This window comes from Salmo trutta, chromosome 15, assembly GCF_901001165.1.
Source record: "Salmo trutta chromosome 15, fSalTru1.1, whole genome shotgun sequence".
In the NCBI taxonomy this organism is placed as follows: Eukaryota; Metazoa; Chordata; class Actinopteri; order Salmoniformes; family Salmonidae; genus Salmo; species Salmo trutta.
In genome coordinates this window covers 23262878-23280240 of record NC_042971.1, presented here as the reverse complement: position 1 = coordinate 23280240, position 17363 = coordinate 23262878, and the positions used below count along the sequence as shown (strand labels likewise).

At 47.0% G+C, this 17363-nt stretch overlaps 1 protein-coding gene across 4 annotated transcripts in view; it reads left to right on the top strand.

Annotated features, from left to right (window-relative positions):
• Positions 1-16942, top strand: part of LOC115148657 (galactosylgalactosylxylosylprotein 3-beta-glucuronosyltransferase 1-like) — a 100311-nt gene extending 83369 nt beyond the window's left edge. For 3 of the 4 annotated variants that reach the window (XM_029690741.1, XM_029690742.1, XM_029690740.1), the window contains 5 exons: positions 6820-6968; positions 7646-8166; positions 8536-8832; positions 14408-14513; positions 14936-16942. In XM_029690741.1, coding sequence (XP_029546601.1) covers positions 6851-6968; positions 7646-8166; positions 8536-8832; positions 14408-14494 — 1023 coding nt within the window. In that variant the 5' untranslated portion in view covers positions 6820-6850 and the 3' untranslated portion in view covers positions 14495-14513; positions 14936-16942. The remainder of the gene's footprint in view (positions 1-6819; positions 6969-7645; positions 8167-8535; positions 8833-14407; positions 14514-14935) is intronic. The other variant, XM_029690744.1, reaches the window with a different exon arrangement.
• Positions 16943-17363: the final 421 nt, after the last annotated feature.

Genomic DNA, 17363 nt, shown 5'->3' with positions numbered 1-17363 from the left:
AAGTACGGTAATGGAATATTTCGAAATTTTTTGTCATATTTTGCGTCATGCTCGTGGCCGAGATTTAGCGTTGGGATAGTGTCTAGAACGCACGAACAAAACGTCGCTGTTTGGATATAACGATGGATTATTTGGGACCAAACCTACATTTGTTATTGAAGTAGAAGTCCTGGCAGTGTATTCTGATGAAGAACAAGCAAGGTAAGAACATTTTTCTTATAGGAAATGTGATTTTGGTGAAGGCTACACTGGGTGGGTGTCTAAATAGCTAGCCCTGTAACGCCGGGCTATGTACTTACATTATTGCAAAATGTGCTTCATCCGAAAAGCTATTTTAAAATCGGACATATCGAGTGCATAGAGGAGTTCTGTATCTATAATTCTTAAAATAATTGTTATGCTTTTTGTGAACGTTTATCGTGAGTAATTTAGTAAAATCACCGGAAGTGTTCGGTGGGAATGCTAGTTCTGAACGTCACATGCTAATGTAAAAAGCTGGTTTTTGATATAAATATGAACTTGATTGAACAGACATGCATGTATTGTATAACACAATGTCCTAGGTGTGTCATCTGATGAAGATCATCAAAGGTTAGTGCTGCATTTAGATATGGTTTGGGTTTATGTGACATGATATGCTAGCTTGAAAAATGGCTGTGTGATTATTCCTGGCTGGGTACTCTGCTGACATAATCTAATGTTTTGCTTTCGCTGTAAAGCCTTTTTGAAATCGGACAGTTTGGTTAGATAAAGGAGAGTCTTGTCTTTAAATAGCTGTAACATAGTCATATGTTTGAAAAGTGTAAGTTTTCGGATTTAGAGGAGTTTGAATTTCGCGCCCCGCCCATCATTGGATATTGGAGCAGACGTTCCGCTAGCGGAACGTGTAGATGTAAGAGGTTTTAAGATACTCTTTGAAGAGGTAGGGTTTCAGATGTTTTTGGAAGATGGGCAGGGACGCTGCTGCCCTAGCTTCAGGGGGAAGCTGGTTCCATCATTGGAGAAGAGCTTGGATGGGGCTGAGTGGGAGCTGCCCTCCTGTCAGGGTGGGACGGCCAAGAGACCAGAGGTGGCAGAAGGGAGTGCTTGGGGTGTAGGGTTTGAGCATAGCCTGAAGGTCGGGAGGGGCAGTTCCGTAGGCAAGTACCATGGTCTTGTAGTGAAAAAGAGCAGGTGTTAATGTTTTGTATACTCAGTGTATAATGCACATTGTCTCAGGAAAGTCTGGTGTCATAAGCGTCGTAATGATCGGACCAAACTGCAGCAGGGATGTGAATCATCTTCTGAATTTATTAAAGAAATGAACACTGAACAAAAGAACGATGAAAAACAGTCCTGTAAGGTAACCTAACTATACATGGAACAACCACCCACAAAACAAAAACCCCTACTTAAATATGGCATCTAATCAGAGACAACGAGGTACAGCTGCCTCCAATTAGAGACCAATCCCAAACAATACCACATAGAAATAGAAATACTAGAAAATCAAATATAGAAATACATAACATAGAACTAACCCCAAAACCCAACAACACAAAACAAACACACCCCTGCCACGTCCTGACCAACTACAATAACAAAATGACCCCTTTACTGGTCAGGACGTGACAGTCTGGGTTGGCAATATCCAGTATAGAAAACAGTCGGGCCTGTAACCTGAAACTAAAGGCTGTAGGTGAAAACGTTTGCACCCAAAAAAGGAGGACTTCAGGAGACCAGGGGAGTCTCTCAAATTGGATTTAATTTGATTTAATTTAATTTACCTTGAATATTGCAGGCCATTTTTTGTAGGCTATTAGCCAGACAAAACCCGCTGAGTTCAATAATACATAGTGGCTGGATTTATCCTCAAGTCGACTACTTCTTTCCTCATTGTTAGATTATTTGATGTGTAATTTTTATAAAACATGTTACAAATAGCAACTAAATAGCAGCTAAATACAGTATACAGTATACATTTACATTTAAGTCATTTAGCAGACGCTCTTATCCAGAGCGACTTACAAATTGGTGCATTCACCTTATGATATCCAGTGGAACAACCACTTTACAATAGTGCATCTAAATCTTTTAAGGGGGGGGGGGTTAGAAGGATTACTTTATCCTATCCCAGGTATTCCTTAAAGAGGTGGTCTTGTAGCGGATGTGAGCTTCAACTGGAAGCCAGTGGAGAGAGCGGAGGAGAGGGGTGACGTGAGAGAACTTGGGAAGGTTGAACACCAGACGGGCTGCGGCGTTCTGGATGAGTTGTAGGGGTTTAATGGCACAGGCAGGGAGCCCAGCCAACAGCGAGTTGCAGTAATCCAGACGGGAGATGACAAGTGCCTGGATTAGGACCTGCGCCGCTTCCAGGGTCGTACTCTGCGAATGTTGTAGAGCATGAACCTACAGGATCGGGTCACCGCCTTGATGTTAGTGGAGAACGACAGGGTGTTGTCCAGGGTCACGCCAAGGTTCTTAGCACTCTGGGAGGAGGACACAAGGGAGTTGTCTGTACATTATGCATACACTGTACATTATGCATACACTGCATAATGAAACAATCCCTAGTAAGCTAGTGTTTTGAGGGTGGACTGACTATGATTAATTTAGGCATTAAGACTGGTTTTACGCACAACTTTCTATCCAAGCTGGGAGAAAGCGCGAGGATGGGTCATGCAGGACAGTTGTATATTCCAAAAAATCTATTGGTAGCTGATTTGTATGTGTTTGCATCAAACTTTTATTTTAAATCTGAAATGTTTGAATTTCCAACTTTAATTGCTAAACAAGTAATTACATTGTTGCCAGCAGTATAAAATGGCAGCATTGCGACACCATGTATAGCTTTGTGAAATGTTAGGCTTAACATGAGAAAATTACAACCACTAGGCCTACCAATACACGTTCATCCATTAGCTAAAGCAAAGCTATACATGCCGTAGCACAACTGAAAGCCTATCAACAACTGAAAGCCAATAGGCATACAGCCACATAGACATGTCTCAATTTCAGCACCATGGACAGCGATTGGTAGTCTATATTTTGTGTGGCTGTCTGGCTGACACATTTTAATTTAGGGAGGGGGAAGGGGGCCAAACGCCAACCTTGCGGGAGTCCAGATAAACTGTGTTACACCAGTGCTCTGACACCGCCTGGTATAGAGGTCCTGGATGGCAGGGAGCTTGGCCCCAGTGGTGTACTGGTCCGTACGCACTACCCTCTGTATCGACTTGCGGTCGGATGCCAAGCATTTGCCATACTAAGCGGTGATACAACCAGTCAACATACTCTCAATGGTGCAGCTGTAGAACTTTTTGAAGATCTGAGGACCCATGCCAAATCTTTTCAGCCTCCAGAGGGGGAAGAGGCATTCTCATGCCTTCTTTACGACTGTGTTGGTGTGTGTGGACCATGTTGATTCCTTAGTGATGTGGACACCGAGGAACTTAAAGCTCTTAACCCTCTCCACTACAGGCCTGTCGATGTGGCCCTGAGGGGCTCACATGTTATGGATCAGCATGGTGGATGTGTGGTTGCCTACCCGCACCACCTGGGGACGGACCGTCAGGAAGTCCAGGATCCAGTTGCAGAGGGAGGTGTTCAGTCCCAGAGCCATGAGCTTAGTGATGAGCTTGGAGGGCACTATGGTGTTGAAGGCTAACAGCATTCTCACATAGGTGTTCCTTTTATCCAAGTGGGAAAGGGAAGTGTGGAGTGCAATAGAGATTGCATCATGTGGATCTGTTGGGGCGGTATGCGAATTGGAGTGAGTCCAGGGTGTCTGGGATGATGGTGTTAATGTGAGCCATGATCAGCCTTTCAAAGCATTTCATAGCTACAGATGTGAGTACTACGGGATGATAGTCACTTAGACAGGTTACCATGTCGTTATTGGGCACAGGGACTATGGTGGTCTGCATGAAACGTGTAGGTATTAAAGACTGGGCCAGGGAGAGGTTGAAAATATCCCTGAACACACTTGCCAGCTGGTCAGTGCATGCTCTGAGTACTCGTCCTGGTAATATGTCTGGCCCCACGGCCTTGTGAATGTTAACCTGTTTAAAGGTGCTACTCACATTGGCTACGGAGAGCGAGATCACACAGTCGTCTGCAGTGGTGGAAAAAGTCCTCAATTGTCATACTTGACTAAAAGATACCTTAATAGAAAATGACTAGTCGTAAAAGTGAAAGTCACCCAGTGAAATACTACTTGAGTAAAATTCAAAAAAATGTGTTTGGTTTTAAATATACTTAAGTATCAATAGTAAATGTAATTGCTCAAAAATAAAAAGTACATTATTTAATTTAGGAATGTAAAAGTTGTCAAAAATATAAATAGCACAGTAAAGTACAGATACTCCACAAAAATACTTTAAAGTACAACTTAAGAACTTTCCACAACTGGTCATCTGGAACTGCTTGTGCTCTCATGCATGGTTGAGAGTTGTTTGTCTCGAAGTGAGCATAGAAGGCATTTAGCTCACCTGGAAAGCTTGCATCACTTTGCAGCTTGCAGCTGGGTTTCCCTTTAATCTGTGATAGTTTGCAAGCCCTGCCACATCCTACGAGCATCAGAGGACCGTAGTAGGATTCAATCTTAGTCCTGTATTGGCGCTTTGCCTGTTTGATGTCTTGTCGGAGGTCGTAGAAGGATTTCTTTTAAGCGTCTGGATTAGTGTCCTGCTCCTTGAAAGCAGAAGCTCTAGCCTTTAGCTCAGTGTGGATGTTGCCTATAATCCATGGCTTTTGGATGGGATATGTATGCACGGTCACTGATGCACTTATTAATGAAGCCAGCATCAGTTTGTGATGGGAAATAGACTGCTAGAAAAATGTAAATAGTATGGTCTGCAGCTTATTATGAGGTATTCTAACTCAAGCGAGCAAAAACTCAATACTTCCTGAACATTAGAGATCGCACACCAGCTGTTGTTAACGAAGATAAACCCCCTCCACCTCTCAGCTTACCCAAGACTGGTGTCCGATCTTGACGATGCATGGAAAAGCCAGTGAGGTGTATATATCATCCATGTCATTGTTCAGCCACGACTCCGAAACATAGGATATTACAGTTAAAAACAAATCATTAGCAATGTGAGGTATTCTTTATGTAGTGTTCCAGCATGCTTTTCTATAAGGCAGAAATAAAAAAAAGCTTGCGCTGTCTCTGACCAATTTTCTGGTGTGCAATGGCTTTGGTGGGAAAGCAGGTTCCTTAGCAAACGCTTTATCTTTGCAGAACCAGCCTCGGAGCGACAGCTCCTTAATGGAGGGTTAAAAGCATGTGGCTAATTCACACATGATCACCCATTAGATGGCGGCTACTGTAGCTCCACCACGGGTCAACCCCTCCATTCACTGACTATGAGCTGGCTAAATATACAGTGCCTTTGGAAAGTATTCAGACCCCTTGACTTTTTACACATTTTGTTATGTAACAGCCTTATTAAAAAATGTATTACATTTTTAAAAATCCTCAGCAATCTACACACAATACCCCATAATGAAAAAGAGAACCGTTTTTAAAAAATGATGCAAATGTATTTAAATAAAAAACGGAAATACTATATTTACATAAGTACTCAGATGCATCCTGTTTCCATTGATCATCCTTGAGATGATTCTACAACTTGATTGGATTTACCTGGGGTAAATCAATTGATTGGACATGATTTGAAAAGGCACACACCTGTCAATATAAGGTCGCACAGTTGACAGTGCATGTCAGAGCAAAAACCAAGCCATGAGGTCAAAGGAATTGTCCGTAGAGCTCCGAGACAGGATTGTGTCAAGGAACAGATCTTGGGAAGGGTACAAAAAAATGTCAGCAGCATTGAACACAGTGGCCTCCATTATTTTTAAATGGAAGAAGTTTGGATCCACCAAGACTCTTCCTAGAGCTGGCCACCCGGGCCAAACTGAGCAATCAGGGGAGAAGGGCCTTGGTCAGGGGGATGTTTTCAGTGGAAAGGACTGGGAGACTAGTCAGGATCGAGGGAAAGATGAACAGAGAAAAGTACAGAGATCCTTGATGAATACCTGCTCCAGAGCGCTCAGGACCTCAGACTGGGTTGAAGGTTCACCTTCCAACAGGACAATGACCCTAAGCACACAGCCAAGACAATGCAGGAGTGGCCTCGGGACAAGCCTCTAAATGTCCTTGAGTGGCCCAGACAGAGTCCGGACTTGAACCTGATCGAACATCTCTGGAGAGACCTGAAAATAGCTGTACAGCGTCCAATCTGACAGCGCTTGAGAAGATCTGCAGAGAAGAATGGTAGAAACTCTCCAAATACAGGTGTGCCAAACTTGTAGTGTCATACCCAAGACTTGATTCCGTAATCGCTGCCAAAGGTGCTGCCCAAAGTACTGAGTAAAGGGTCTGAGTACTTATGTAAAATGTTGTTTCATTTTTATTAGCAAAAATGTATAAAAACCTGTTTTTGCTTTGTCATTATGAGATATTGTGTGTAGATTGATTTTTAAAAAATCCTCATAAATTTTAGAATAAGGCTGTAATGTAACAAAATGTGGAAAAAGTCAAGAGGTCTGAATAGTTTCCGAAGGTACTGTAGTCTGTTTGAAAAGTGGAGGATCGCTGTCCCCCATTCTTTAAGTTCAACGCTTTATACTGAAGCCATTGTTCAGAAATCCATTCAGAAATAACACCTGGTATTTACCTTAAAGGCACAATGTCTAAAATATTCTGCTGTTAAGGTTCTCAATTAATGATAAAATGGCCACCCATTGATTCTTGAAGAATATAACTAATTAATGCTACATGAGCTTAGTATAATTGTGTTACCTTTTTTTAACCAAAAATGTGTGTTGCAGGTAATGACGTGGCTCAGGTTTGACCCCGGAGATGCCGAAGAGACGAGACATTCTGGCCATCGTGTTGATCGTCTTGCCTTGGACGCTACTTATCACTGTTTGGCATCAGAGTGCCATCACCCCTCTGCTAGCTGCTCGAAAGTGTAAAGGTCATTCCTCAATTTTCCCATGTAGGGGGTTTTATGGTTAGTCTCTTGAGTAGAGGAGCACGTTTGGTTTACTTATATCTATGCTTATTCTGGGATGCTCCATTTAATATAGTACACTTAAAATACATGATGAAAAAGAATGTCTACACATGATTTCCCAGCTTAATTTTTGACATTTTCCCACCACTTAACTTTTTATCTGAATATGCTGCATTTTCTATTACAAGACTTTTAACACAATGGCAAAAGGTTTTTGTTCATAATGAGGTGAACACTTCATCAGTGTATGAAAGAAAATATCAATTTGAGCACTGTCAATTTGAGCACTATCAGTAGAAAATTGATTGTCCACAATATTAATTTCTCTAATCAGATTCACACCTTTAACTGACTCATATTAGTCTGACATCTAATTCATGACTTTATAAGTTAGTGATGAGTATATTATGTTTATCACAAGGAGATTACATGTCTAACAAAAGAGTATGGAGTTAGATTTCAGAACGACATGGTCATTAAACCTTTTGACTGAAATCTAACTCCATAACAGACAAAGAAGACTATTTGCACGATTAGATGTCTCTTCTCTCTCTACGAAGGCCATCTCTATGGAAACGTACACTTCCTATACAGTCTATAAACGTTTATTATACCAAAAACTTCTTTCCCCTTCTCAGATGACAGACATGAGAGTCGGCGAGACTCCCGGAACACCTTCACCTTCAAGGAGCCCTGCACCTCGGAGAACAACAAGGACATTGTGGAGGTTGTGCGCACCGAGTACGTCTACAGCCGCCAGCCGCCCTGGTCTGATGTCCTCCCCACCCTCCACATCGTCACCCCAACCTACAGCCGGCCGGTCCAGAAGGCAGAGCTGACCCGTCTGGCCAACACCTTCCTCCACGTGCCCAACCTGCACTGGATCCTGGTTGAGGACTCTCATCGACAAACCCCGCTAGTCACCAGGCTCCTTCAGGAAACAGGCCTGAACTACACCCACCTTAACGTGGAGACACCCAGGAACTATAAGCTGCGTGGGGACATGAGGGACCCCAGGATACCCCGGGGAACCATGCAGAGGAACCTGGCCCTGCGCTGGCTTAGAGAGACCTTCAGCCCCAACAACAGCAACAGCCAGCCTGGTATCGTCTACTTTGCAGACGATGATAACACCTATAGTCTGGATCTGTTTGAGGAGGTGAGTGGAACAAGGAGAGATGTTGTGCAGTACAGAATTGTTTCCTCTTTAGCTACCAAAACAGGCAAAATGTTTGGTTTCAGTGCGCACTAGTATAATTAAATAAAGAGCATGGCTCCTTACAATATGCCACTAGATAAATGCACAGCCTCAACACATAGGCATCACTTGACACCTGCCCTAAACAAAGTTTATAAAAATGAATTCTGATATTTGAATATGATACAAATTAAAATAGCTATTTCCTCACATAAAATCATATATCAGATAATGAATACTTATTGATCCTTCTCCACCCATAGAATTACATAGAGCACTAATATCATAGGATCTCCATGGGCTCTACCCTCTCTCTCCTTCCTCGTCTAGATGCGTTCAACAAGGAAGGTGTCTGTGTGGCCTGTAGCCTTTGTGGGTGGCCTGCGGTACGAGTCCCCTAAAGTCAATACCCTGGGCAAGGTTTACGGCTGGAAGACTGTGTTTGACCCCAACCGACCCTTTGCCATAGACATGGCTGGGTTTGCGGTGAACCTCCGCCTCATTCTCTTTAAGCCTCAGGCCTACTTCAAGCTGCGGGGAGTCAAGGGAGGATACCAGGAGAGCAGCTTACTGCGGGAGCTGGTCACCCTCAGCGACCTGGAGCCCAAGGCTGCTAATTGCACTAAGGTAAGGAACTAAGAGTTGTCTTGTGTGGCTCAGTTAATAGAGTATGTTGCTTGCAATGCTAGGGTTGTGGGTTTGATTCCCACTGGGTCAGGCTGGTCTCATAGATGTAACATAGTAAATGAAAATCCAGGACAGTCAAATTAGTATGATTTGTTTAATATGGTTACATAAGACAGAATGTTATTTTGGGCAAAAATTAAAGAAAGGTGGTTGGTCGCTGTGGATGGTAGCCATATAATGCAAATGTCTGGCAACTCAAAGGTTTCGAAACTCCTCACGGGCAACTACTTACATGTTTTGCTTCTTTGCAACTACTTAGCATGTTAGCTAACCCCAACCTTAACCCTTTACATGAACTCCTAGCCTTAACCCCTAAGCCTAACCCCTAGCTGTCACGGCTGTCTAGGACCAGTGGAGATGTGGAATCAGGAGCAGGAGACAGAGGGCCGGAGCAACTGTGTTTTAATAATAATAATTGCAAACGCAATAGCCGTAGGGCACAGGGCGCGTGGCGAAGTCCGCCAGGGGAAAACACATTCCCAAAATAAGCGCACTGAAAAAAAACGCACAGGACAATAATAGCGAAAGAACAGCCTACACTCGCAACTGTCCTGAGTGGACAATAAACAATCCCGCACGAGAACCCCAAATGAAAATACACACTAAATACCCCCCCACTAATGACAAACACAAAACAGGTGCGGGATAGACAGACAAAATCAAAAGACACAGAAACAACGATCGGTGGCAGCTAATAGGCCGGCGACGACAACCGCCGAGCGCCGCCCGACCGAGGAGGGGCGCCACCTTCGTTAGATACTGTGACAGTACCCCTCCCCTGACGCGCGGCTCCAGCCGACGCCGGCCTCGGGGACGGCGCGGAGGGCGAGGCGCCGGCCGATCCGGACGGCGACGGTGGAATTTTTGTAGCATAGGTGGATCTAGAATGTCCGCCGCCGGAACCCAGCACCTCTCCTCCGGACCGTACCCCTCCCAGTCCACGAGGTACTGCAGGCCCCCTACCCAACGTCGGGAGTCCAGGATGGCTCGGACTGTGTACGCCGGGGCCCCCCCGATGTCCAGGGGGGGCGCGGGGACCTCCAGCACCTCATCGTCCTGCAGTGGACCAGCTACCACCGGCATGAGGAGAGACACATGAAACGAGGGGTTAATGCGGTAATATGAAGGGAGTTGGAGAGGCGGAGAGGCAGGTTCCGGGTCGAGAGCCAGACTCTGTCCCCCGGATTATACACGGGGGCGTCACTGCGGTGGCGGTCAGCGCTCTCCTTGTGTCGTTCACCAGCCCTCCTTAGGCACTCCTGGACACCATTCCAGGTCTCCTGAGAGCGCTTCACCCATGCTTCCACCGCAGGAGCCTCCGTCTGGCTCTGTTGCCATGGCACCAGGACCGGCTGATACCCCAATACCACCTGGAAGGGTGACAGGTTGGTAGAGGAGTGGCGCTGAGAATTCTGGGCCATCTCGGCCCATGGCACGAACTGCGCCCACTCCCCTGGCCGGTCCCGGCAATACGACCGCAGGAACCTGCCCACATCCTGGTTAATGCGCTCTACCTGCCCATTACTCTCGGGGTGGAACCCCGAGGTCAAGCTGACCGAGACCCCCAGCCTCTCCATAAACGATCTCCACACCCTGGACGTGAACTGGGGACCCCGATCAGATACGATGTCCTCGGGCACCCCATTGTGCCGGAAGACATGAGTGAACAGGGCCTCCGCGGTCTGCAGGGCCGTAGGAAGACCGGGCAAAGGGAGCAGACGGCAGGACTTAGAGAACCTGTCCACAACGACCAGGATCGCCGTATTCCCCTGGGACGGCGGGAGATCCGTGAGGAAATCCACCGAGAGGTGAGACCAAGGCCGCTGTGGAACGGGGAGGGGCTGTAAATTTCCCTCGAGGCAGGTGCCTAGGAGCCTTGCACTGAGCGCATACCGAACAGGAAGAGACATAACGCCGAACATTCTCAGCCAAGGTGGGCCACCAGTACCTTCCCTTCAGGCCCCGCACTGTCCGTTCCACCCCAGGATGACCCGAGGAGGGTAGAATGTGGGACCATCGGATCAGGCGATCGCGAACACCAAGCGGAACGTATTTCAGGCCCATGGGACACTGCGGTGGAGTGGGTTCTGACCGACCCGCCCGCTCGATGTCCGCATCCACCTCCCATACCACCGGTGCCACCAGACAAGAGGCGGGAAGTATGGGAGTAGGATCGATGGTCCTCTCCTCGGTGTCGTAGAGACGCGACAGTGCGTCAGCCTTCCGGTTCTGGGAACCTGGAATGTACGAGAGGGTAAAGTGAAACCTCGTAAAAAACATGAACCACCTCGCTGCCCGAATATACTCCAGGTTACGGTGGTCGGTCCAGATGAGAAAAGGGTGACGTGCCCCCTCAAGCCAATGTCTCCACACCGTCAAAGCCCTGACCACGGCTAACAGCTCGCGGTCCCCCACATCATAGTTGCACTCCGCCGGGCTCAGCTTCTTAGAAAAGAAGGCACATGGGCGGAGCTTCGGAGGAACGCCCGAGCGCTGCGATAGCACAGCTCCTACCCCAGCCTCGGACGCGTCCACCTCCACTATGAATGGCAAAGAGGGGTCCGGATGCGCCAGGACAGGTGCGTTGGTTAACAGAACCTTCAGACGATGGAAGGCTCTGTCCGCCTCTGCTGACCATCGTAGCCGCACCGGCCCCCCCTTCATCAGTGAGGTAATGGGAGCCGCCACCTGGCCAAAAGCCCGGATAAACCTCCGATAATAATTAGCGAACCCCAAGAACCGCTGCACCTCCTTCACAGTGGTTGGGGATGGCCAATTACGCACAGCCGTCACGCGGTCACACTCCACCTCCACCCCCGAGGTGGAAATGCGATATCCTAGAAATGAGCCGGCTCGTTTGGAGAACTCACATTTCTCAGCCTTGACGTATAGGTTATGCTCCAGCAGCCGCCCAAGCACTTTACGCACCAGGGACACATGCTCGGCGCGTGTGGTGGAGAAAATCAGGATGTCATCGATGTACACCACCACACCCTGCCCGAGCATGTCCCGAAGGACCTCGTCCACAAAGGATTGGAAGACAGCGGGAGCGTTCTTTAACCCATACGGCATGACGAGGTACTCATAATGGCCCGATGTGGTACTAAATGCGGTTTTCCACTCGTCTCCATCTCGGATACGCAGCAGGTTATACGCGCTCCTGAGATCTAATTTCGTGAAGAAGCGCGCCCCTTGAAATGACTCCACTGCCGTAGCAATGAGAGGTAGCGGGTAACTGAAACCCACTGTGATAGCATTTAGACCTCTATAGTCAATGCACGGGCGCAGACCTCCCTCCTTCTTCTTCACGAAAAAAAGCTTGAGGAGACGGGGGACTTAGATGGCCGAATGTATTCCTGTCTCAAGGACTCAGTGACGTATGTATCCATAGCCACAGTCTCCTCCTGAGACAGAGGATACACGTGACTCCTAGGAAGAACCGCGTCGGCCTGGAGGTTTATCGCACAATCCCCTCGTCGATGGGGGGGTAATAGAGTCGCCTTCGTCTTACTGAAGGCGATAGCCAAATTGGCATACTCTGAGGGAATGTGCACGGTGGAGACTTGGTCTGGACTCTCCACCGTAGTCGCACCGATGGAAACTCAAGGGCACCTACCTGAGCACTCCCTCGATCACCCCGTAAGAGCCCTCTGCCTCCACGAAATCTGAGGGTTGTGCGTGGCTAGCCAGGGGATTCCCAGTACCACCGGAAACGCTGGGGAGTCAATGAGGAACAGGCTGATACGCTCCTCATGACCCCCCCACGTCTGCAAAAACCAGTGGCACAGTGACCTCCCCTACTTGGCCTGACCCTAGCGGTCGACTATCTAGGGCGTGCATGGGGAAGGGGTGGTCAAGCTGAACCAGGGGAATCCCTAACCTCTTCGCTAACCCACGGTCCATAAACTCCCAGCTGCACCTGAATCGACTAGTGCCTTATACTGGAAGTGAGGGGAAAAATCAGGAAAACAAACGGAGGTGTACATGTGATTGACAGGGGGCTCTGGGTGTGGCTGGTGCGGACTCACCTGGGGGGTCGAAGTAGTGCTCTGCCTGCCCTCCGAACTCCCGGGGGGACCTCTCCAGCAACGGTCCACAGTGTGTCCTCTGCGCCCACAGCGGGTGCAGGAGAGACCCCCCCCCCCTCCGGTCCTCCTCAACGCAGCCCCCCCTATCTCCATGGGCTGTGGAGCGGGAGGACTGGGAGGTGGAACAAACAGGCCCCGACTGGAAGGTCCCCGGGAAGCCAGCAGGTTGTCCAGTCTAATGGACAAATCCACCAGTTGGTCTAGGGTGGTGGCGTTGTCCCTACAGGCCAGCTCCCGGCGGACGTCCTCGCGAAGGCTACACCTATAGTGGTCTATCAAGGCCCGCTCGTTCCACCCCGATCCAGCGGCGAGAGTCCGGAATTCCAGGGCGAAATCCTGAGCGCTCCTCGTCTCCTGTCTCAAATGGAATAGCCGCTCACCCGCCGCCCTGCCCTCCGGGGGATGATCGAAAACCGCCCGGAAGCGGCGGGTGAACTCAGGGTAGTCGCCCCGAGCCGAGTCTGGGCCATCCCAGACCGCAGTGGCCCATTCCAGGGCTCGACCCGTGAGACACGAGACGAGGACGCTCACCCTCTCTTCGTCGGAGGGGGGAGGGCGGACGGTCGCCAGGTATAGTTCCAATTGGAGCAAGAACCCCTTGCACCCAGCGGCTGTCCCATCGAACTCCCGGGGAGGAGTAATCCGGATACCGCCGGCGCCCGCTTCAGGGGGTGTGTGTAGGGGCGCAGGGTGAGGGACCGGAGCTGGTCCAGCTGGGGAAGCACCTCTCTCCCAGTTCTCCAACCGGGCCAACACCTGGTCCATGGCCGAGCCTAGGCGGTGGAAGAGGCTGGCGTGTTGAGAGACCTGCTCAGCCATGGACGGCGCTTCTGCTCCTGCTGACTCCATATTGGTGCAGGATTCTGTCACGGCTGTCTAGGACCAGTGGAGATGTGGAATCAGGAGCAGGAGACAGAGGGCCGGAGCAACTGTGTTTTAATAATAATAATTGCAAACGCAATAGCCGTAGGGCTCAGGGCGCGTGGCGAAGTCCGCCAGGGGAAAACACATTCCCAAAATAAGCGCACTGAAAAAAAACGCACAGGGCGCAGCCCGGCAATATAATGGACAATAATAGCGAAAGAACAGCCTACACTCGCAACTGTCCTGAGCGGACAATAAACAATCCCGCACGAGAACCCCAACTGAAAATACACACTAAATAACCCCCCACTAATGACAAACACAAAACAGGTGCGGGATAGACAGACAAAATCAAAAGGCACAGAAACAACGATCGGTGGCAGCTAATAGGCCGGCGACGACGACCGCCGAGCGCCGCCCGACCGAGGAGGGGCGCCACCTTCGTTAGATACTGTGACACTAGCCTAGCTAACATTAAAGCGGTGTAAAAATGCTTTAAACTACTTTCAACTAACTTTCCACCCTTTTTACTTGAATCTCCACCCCCTCCCCGCCCCAAACAGGTACTTGTATGGCACACCAGGACAGAGAAGCCTGTCCTGGTGAACGAGGGAAAGAAAGGATTTACGGACTCCAACGTGGAGATATGAAACTTATTTTGGAGCACAGGTAATAAGAGAGCTATAAAAGTTATTGGGTCTGGGATTAATTAAGTACCTTTCCTAAAGTTCACAGGTTTTGCAGATGTTACCGGAATTTTGCAACCCTATGTCTGAGGGCCAACCTGGCTTTCTGAGCCCCTGTGAGCTTATTATTTCCACTAAAGGTTTTAATATTGTATTATTATTCATAGTATAAAGCTTTGCCGAATCTGTCTGAATTTGTATAACAGGGAAGTTATGATTTCATCTCATAACTTGACAGAAGATCCCTACATAAGATAGATAGTTTTATTAATGTGGTTTTGTTTTTAGTTTCTTCTCATTTCCCTAAACTATTCTCTCCGTGGTTGGAAGTAATGATGGAATAATTGTTGATTACGTATTTTCTTTGCACATCTCCTAAGCCCATATACCATTGTGTTATTGCAGGTTATATATGGCTGGGATTCCAAACGGATTGACAAAAGACAAGCTCCAGGCAAGCAGGATCAGGGTGAAATATATATTTACTGTAATACGACTGTAAAGGGAGTCAGACAGCCTTATTGTCTACTACAAGCAGTACACAGCTACGTATCAATACAGGTATAGAATATCAAAGCACAGATTCATGGAGGATGGTGATACTGTATCTAGCTAAGCGCTTTACTGATGCATCAATGGAAGACGCCCACAAGGAGCTCGCCAGTCGCCAGAGTGCAACTTAAACTAAAGACTGTCGGCGGTTCAGACAACAGGATGGCTTCATACAGTGGTCAACAGGAAGCATCCTTAACCCAGCTGACACAAACCAACATGATCGTAACCAGGCACTGGACCAAACTGAATCAATCAGGGGCCCCAAATGGCTTTTGTCTGTTGGTGATTAGGCTCCTTTTGTTGTGGAGTGGACTGTACTTGGGGTGCAGAACAGAGCTGGATAAAGTAGGTCTTGTCTGACTGGAGTCAGCATTGACACTGACAGACTGATCTGGAGAGGACATGAACCCTTCCCACGTCCCATTGTAAAACACTGAGCTTTCAGACAGCTCTGCTCCCTCAAACCTATCACTAATTAGAACACGTCTCACACACATACACGTCTGCACACAAACATCCGCACGCATACACGCACAGAGTAATCAGCGTAGGAACAATGATTTAGCATAAGCCCCGTACTGTAATGCCTGCTTTTATTTGTTGTTGCACATCTTTTACTGACCATTTAACACTACTGATTTATATCAACACTTTAAGATCAGGGTCTATTGTCTGTTACAGTTTCTCAATCACATACAAGCATTTTTTTTAACAATCGATTTTCAAAACAAAGTTCACAAGACAGAACTCTGTGGCTTTTCACAAAACACTAAATGGTTGCCTTACCAAAATGTAGTTACCTTCTCAAAATATAAATGCATTAAATCAAAACTGAAATTGTACATTCAAAATTGCTAATTAATTCATCAAAACAACACGACTGCCTGCAAAAAGATTAACACAACCATACTTATCTTGAATCCAAGTAGACACGAGAAAAAAATCCCAGTAGATCAATACATTTTCCTTGCAGTTACTAACTCATGATGATCAAAATTGTAAGTACAACTAACCAAAAGTGCAGAATTATGTGCAATTACTCTCCTTTTATGCGCATTTCACCAAACAATTTCATACACATTAAATCAAATATATTCCTGATAAGAAACAAAATAAGCACATTGTGTGCAGGATTCATCGGTATCATCACAATCCAATTCCATTCCGTATTCAATACATAACTATGAGCAAACCAGGCTTTGTAGACTCCATTGGCGCACAGAAACACAATCCAAAATAGAAATAAGGAAAGGTGAATACAATGGAAGAATACAACTGGTATGAATGTATAGGGAGGCCTCAAAGCAAAACCTCTATAATGAAAGGTCACAATGTTGGAGAGGATAACTTAGGAGTAACCCAACTTTATCTGCATCCCTACAGTATGTGTACATGGTATGACACTGATGGGGTGATTTAGAATTTCATGCAGTAGTATTTACTGATTGCCAGAAACAGTGAACACAATTGCACACATTTCTCTTCTGAAGAATACAATGTGTTAATATTCTGTGACCAAAACACTTAACAGTGAATATTGTATTTACCAATGACATTTGTACTTAAAGTTTTGCAAAAGGTGGTCTAAGAATTCCCAGAAGATACCGACCCAACCATTACTCTTGTTTACACTGGTATGTGAACGCAATCATAATTACATTAAGACAATGTGGAGCCAGTGCAAGATATGGGTTGGAAAACATACCTCAGTGCAGGGATGGGATATGCCACTGTACTTCAAATTTTACCTTTATAACAGTAGGGTTAGTATCTCCTGGAAAGTCTAACACGGAACCCAAACCGGCTGCGTGTGTGCGCCATCATGCATACATTTATTTTGCCCCCCCCCCCACACCAAACGCGATCACGACACGCAGGTTAAAATATCAAAACAAACTCTGAACCAATTATATTAATTTGGGGACAGGTTGAAAAGCATTAACTATTTATGGCAATTTAGCTAGTTAGCTTGCTGTTGCTAGCTAATTTGTCCTGGAGATATAAACATTGAGTTGTTATTTTACCTGAAATGCACAAGGTCCTCTACTCCGCCAATTAATCCACACATAAAACGGTCAAGCGAAACGTTTCTAGTCATCTCTCTTCCTTCCAGGTTTTTTCTTCTCTTGACTTTATATTGCGATTGCCAACTTTCATAAATTAGGTGCATTACCGCCACCGACCTCATTCGTCTTTCAGTCACCTACGTGGGTATAACCAATGAGGAGATGGCACGTGGGTACCTGCTTCTATAAACCAATGAGGAGATGGGAGAGGC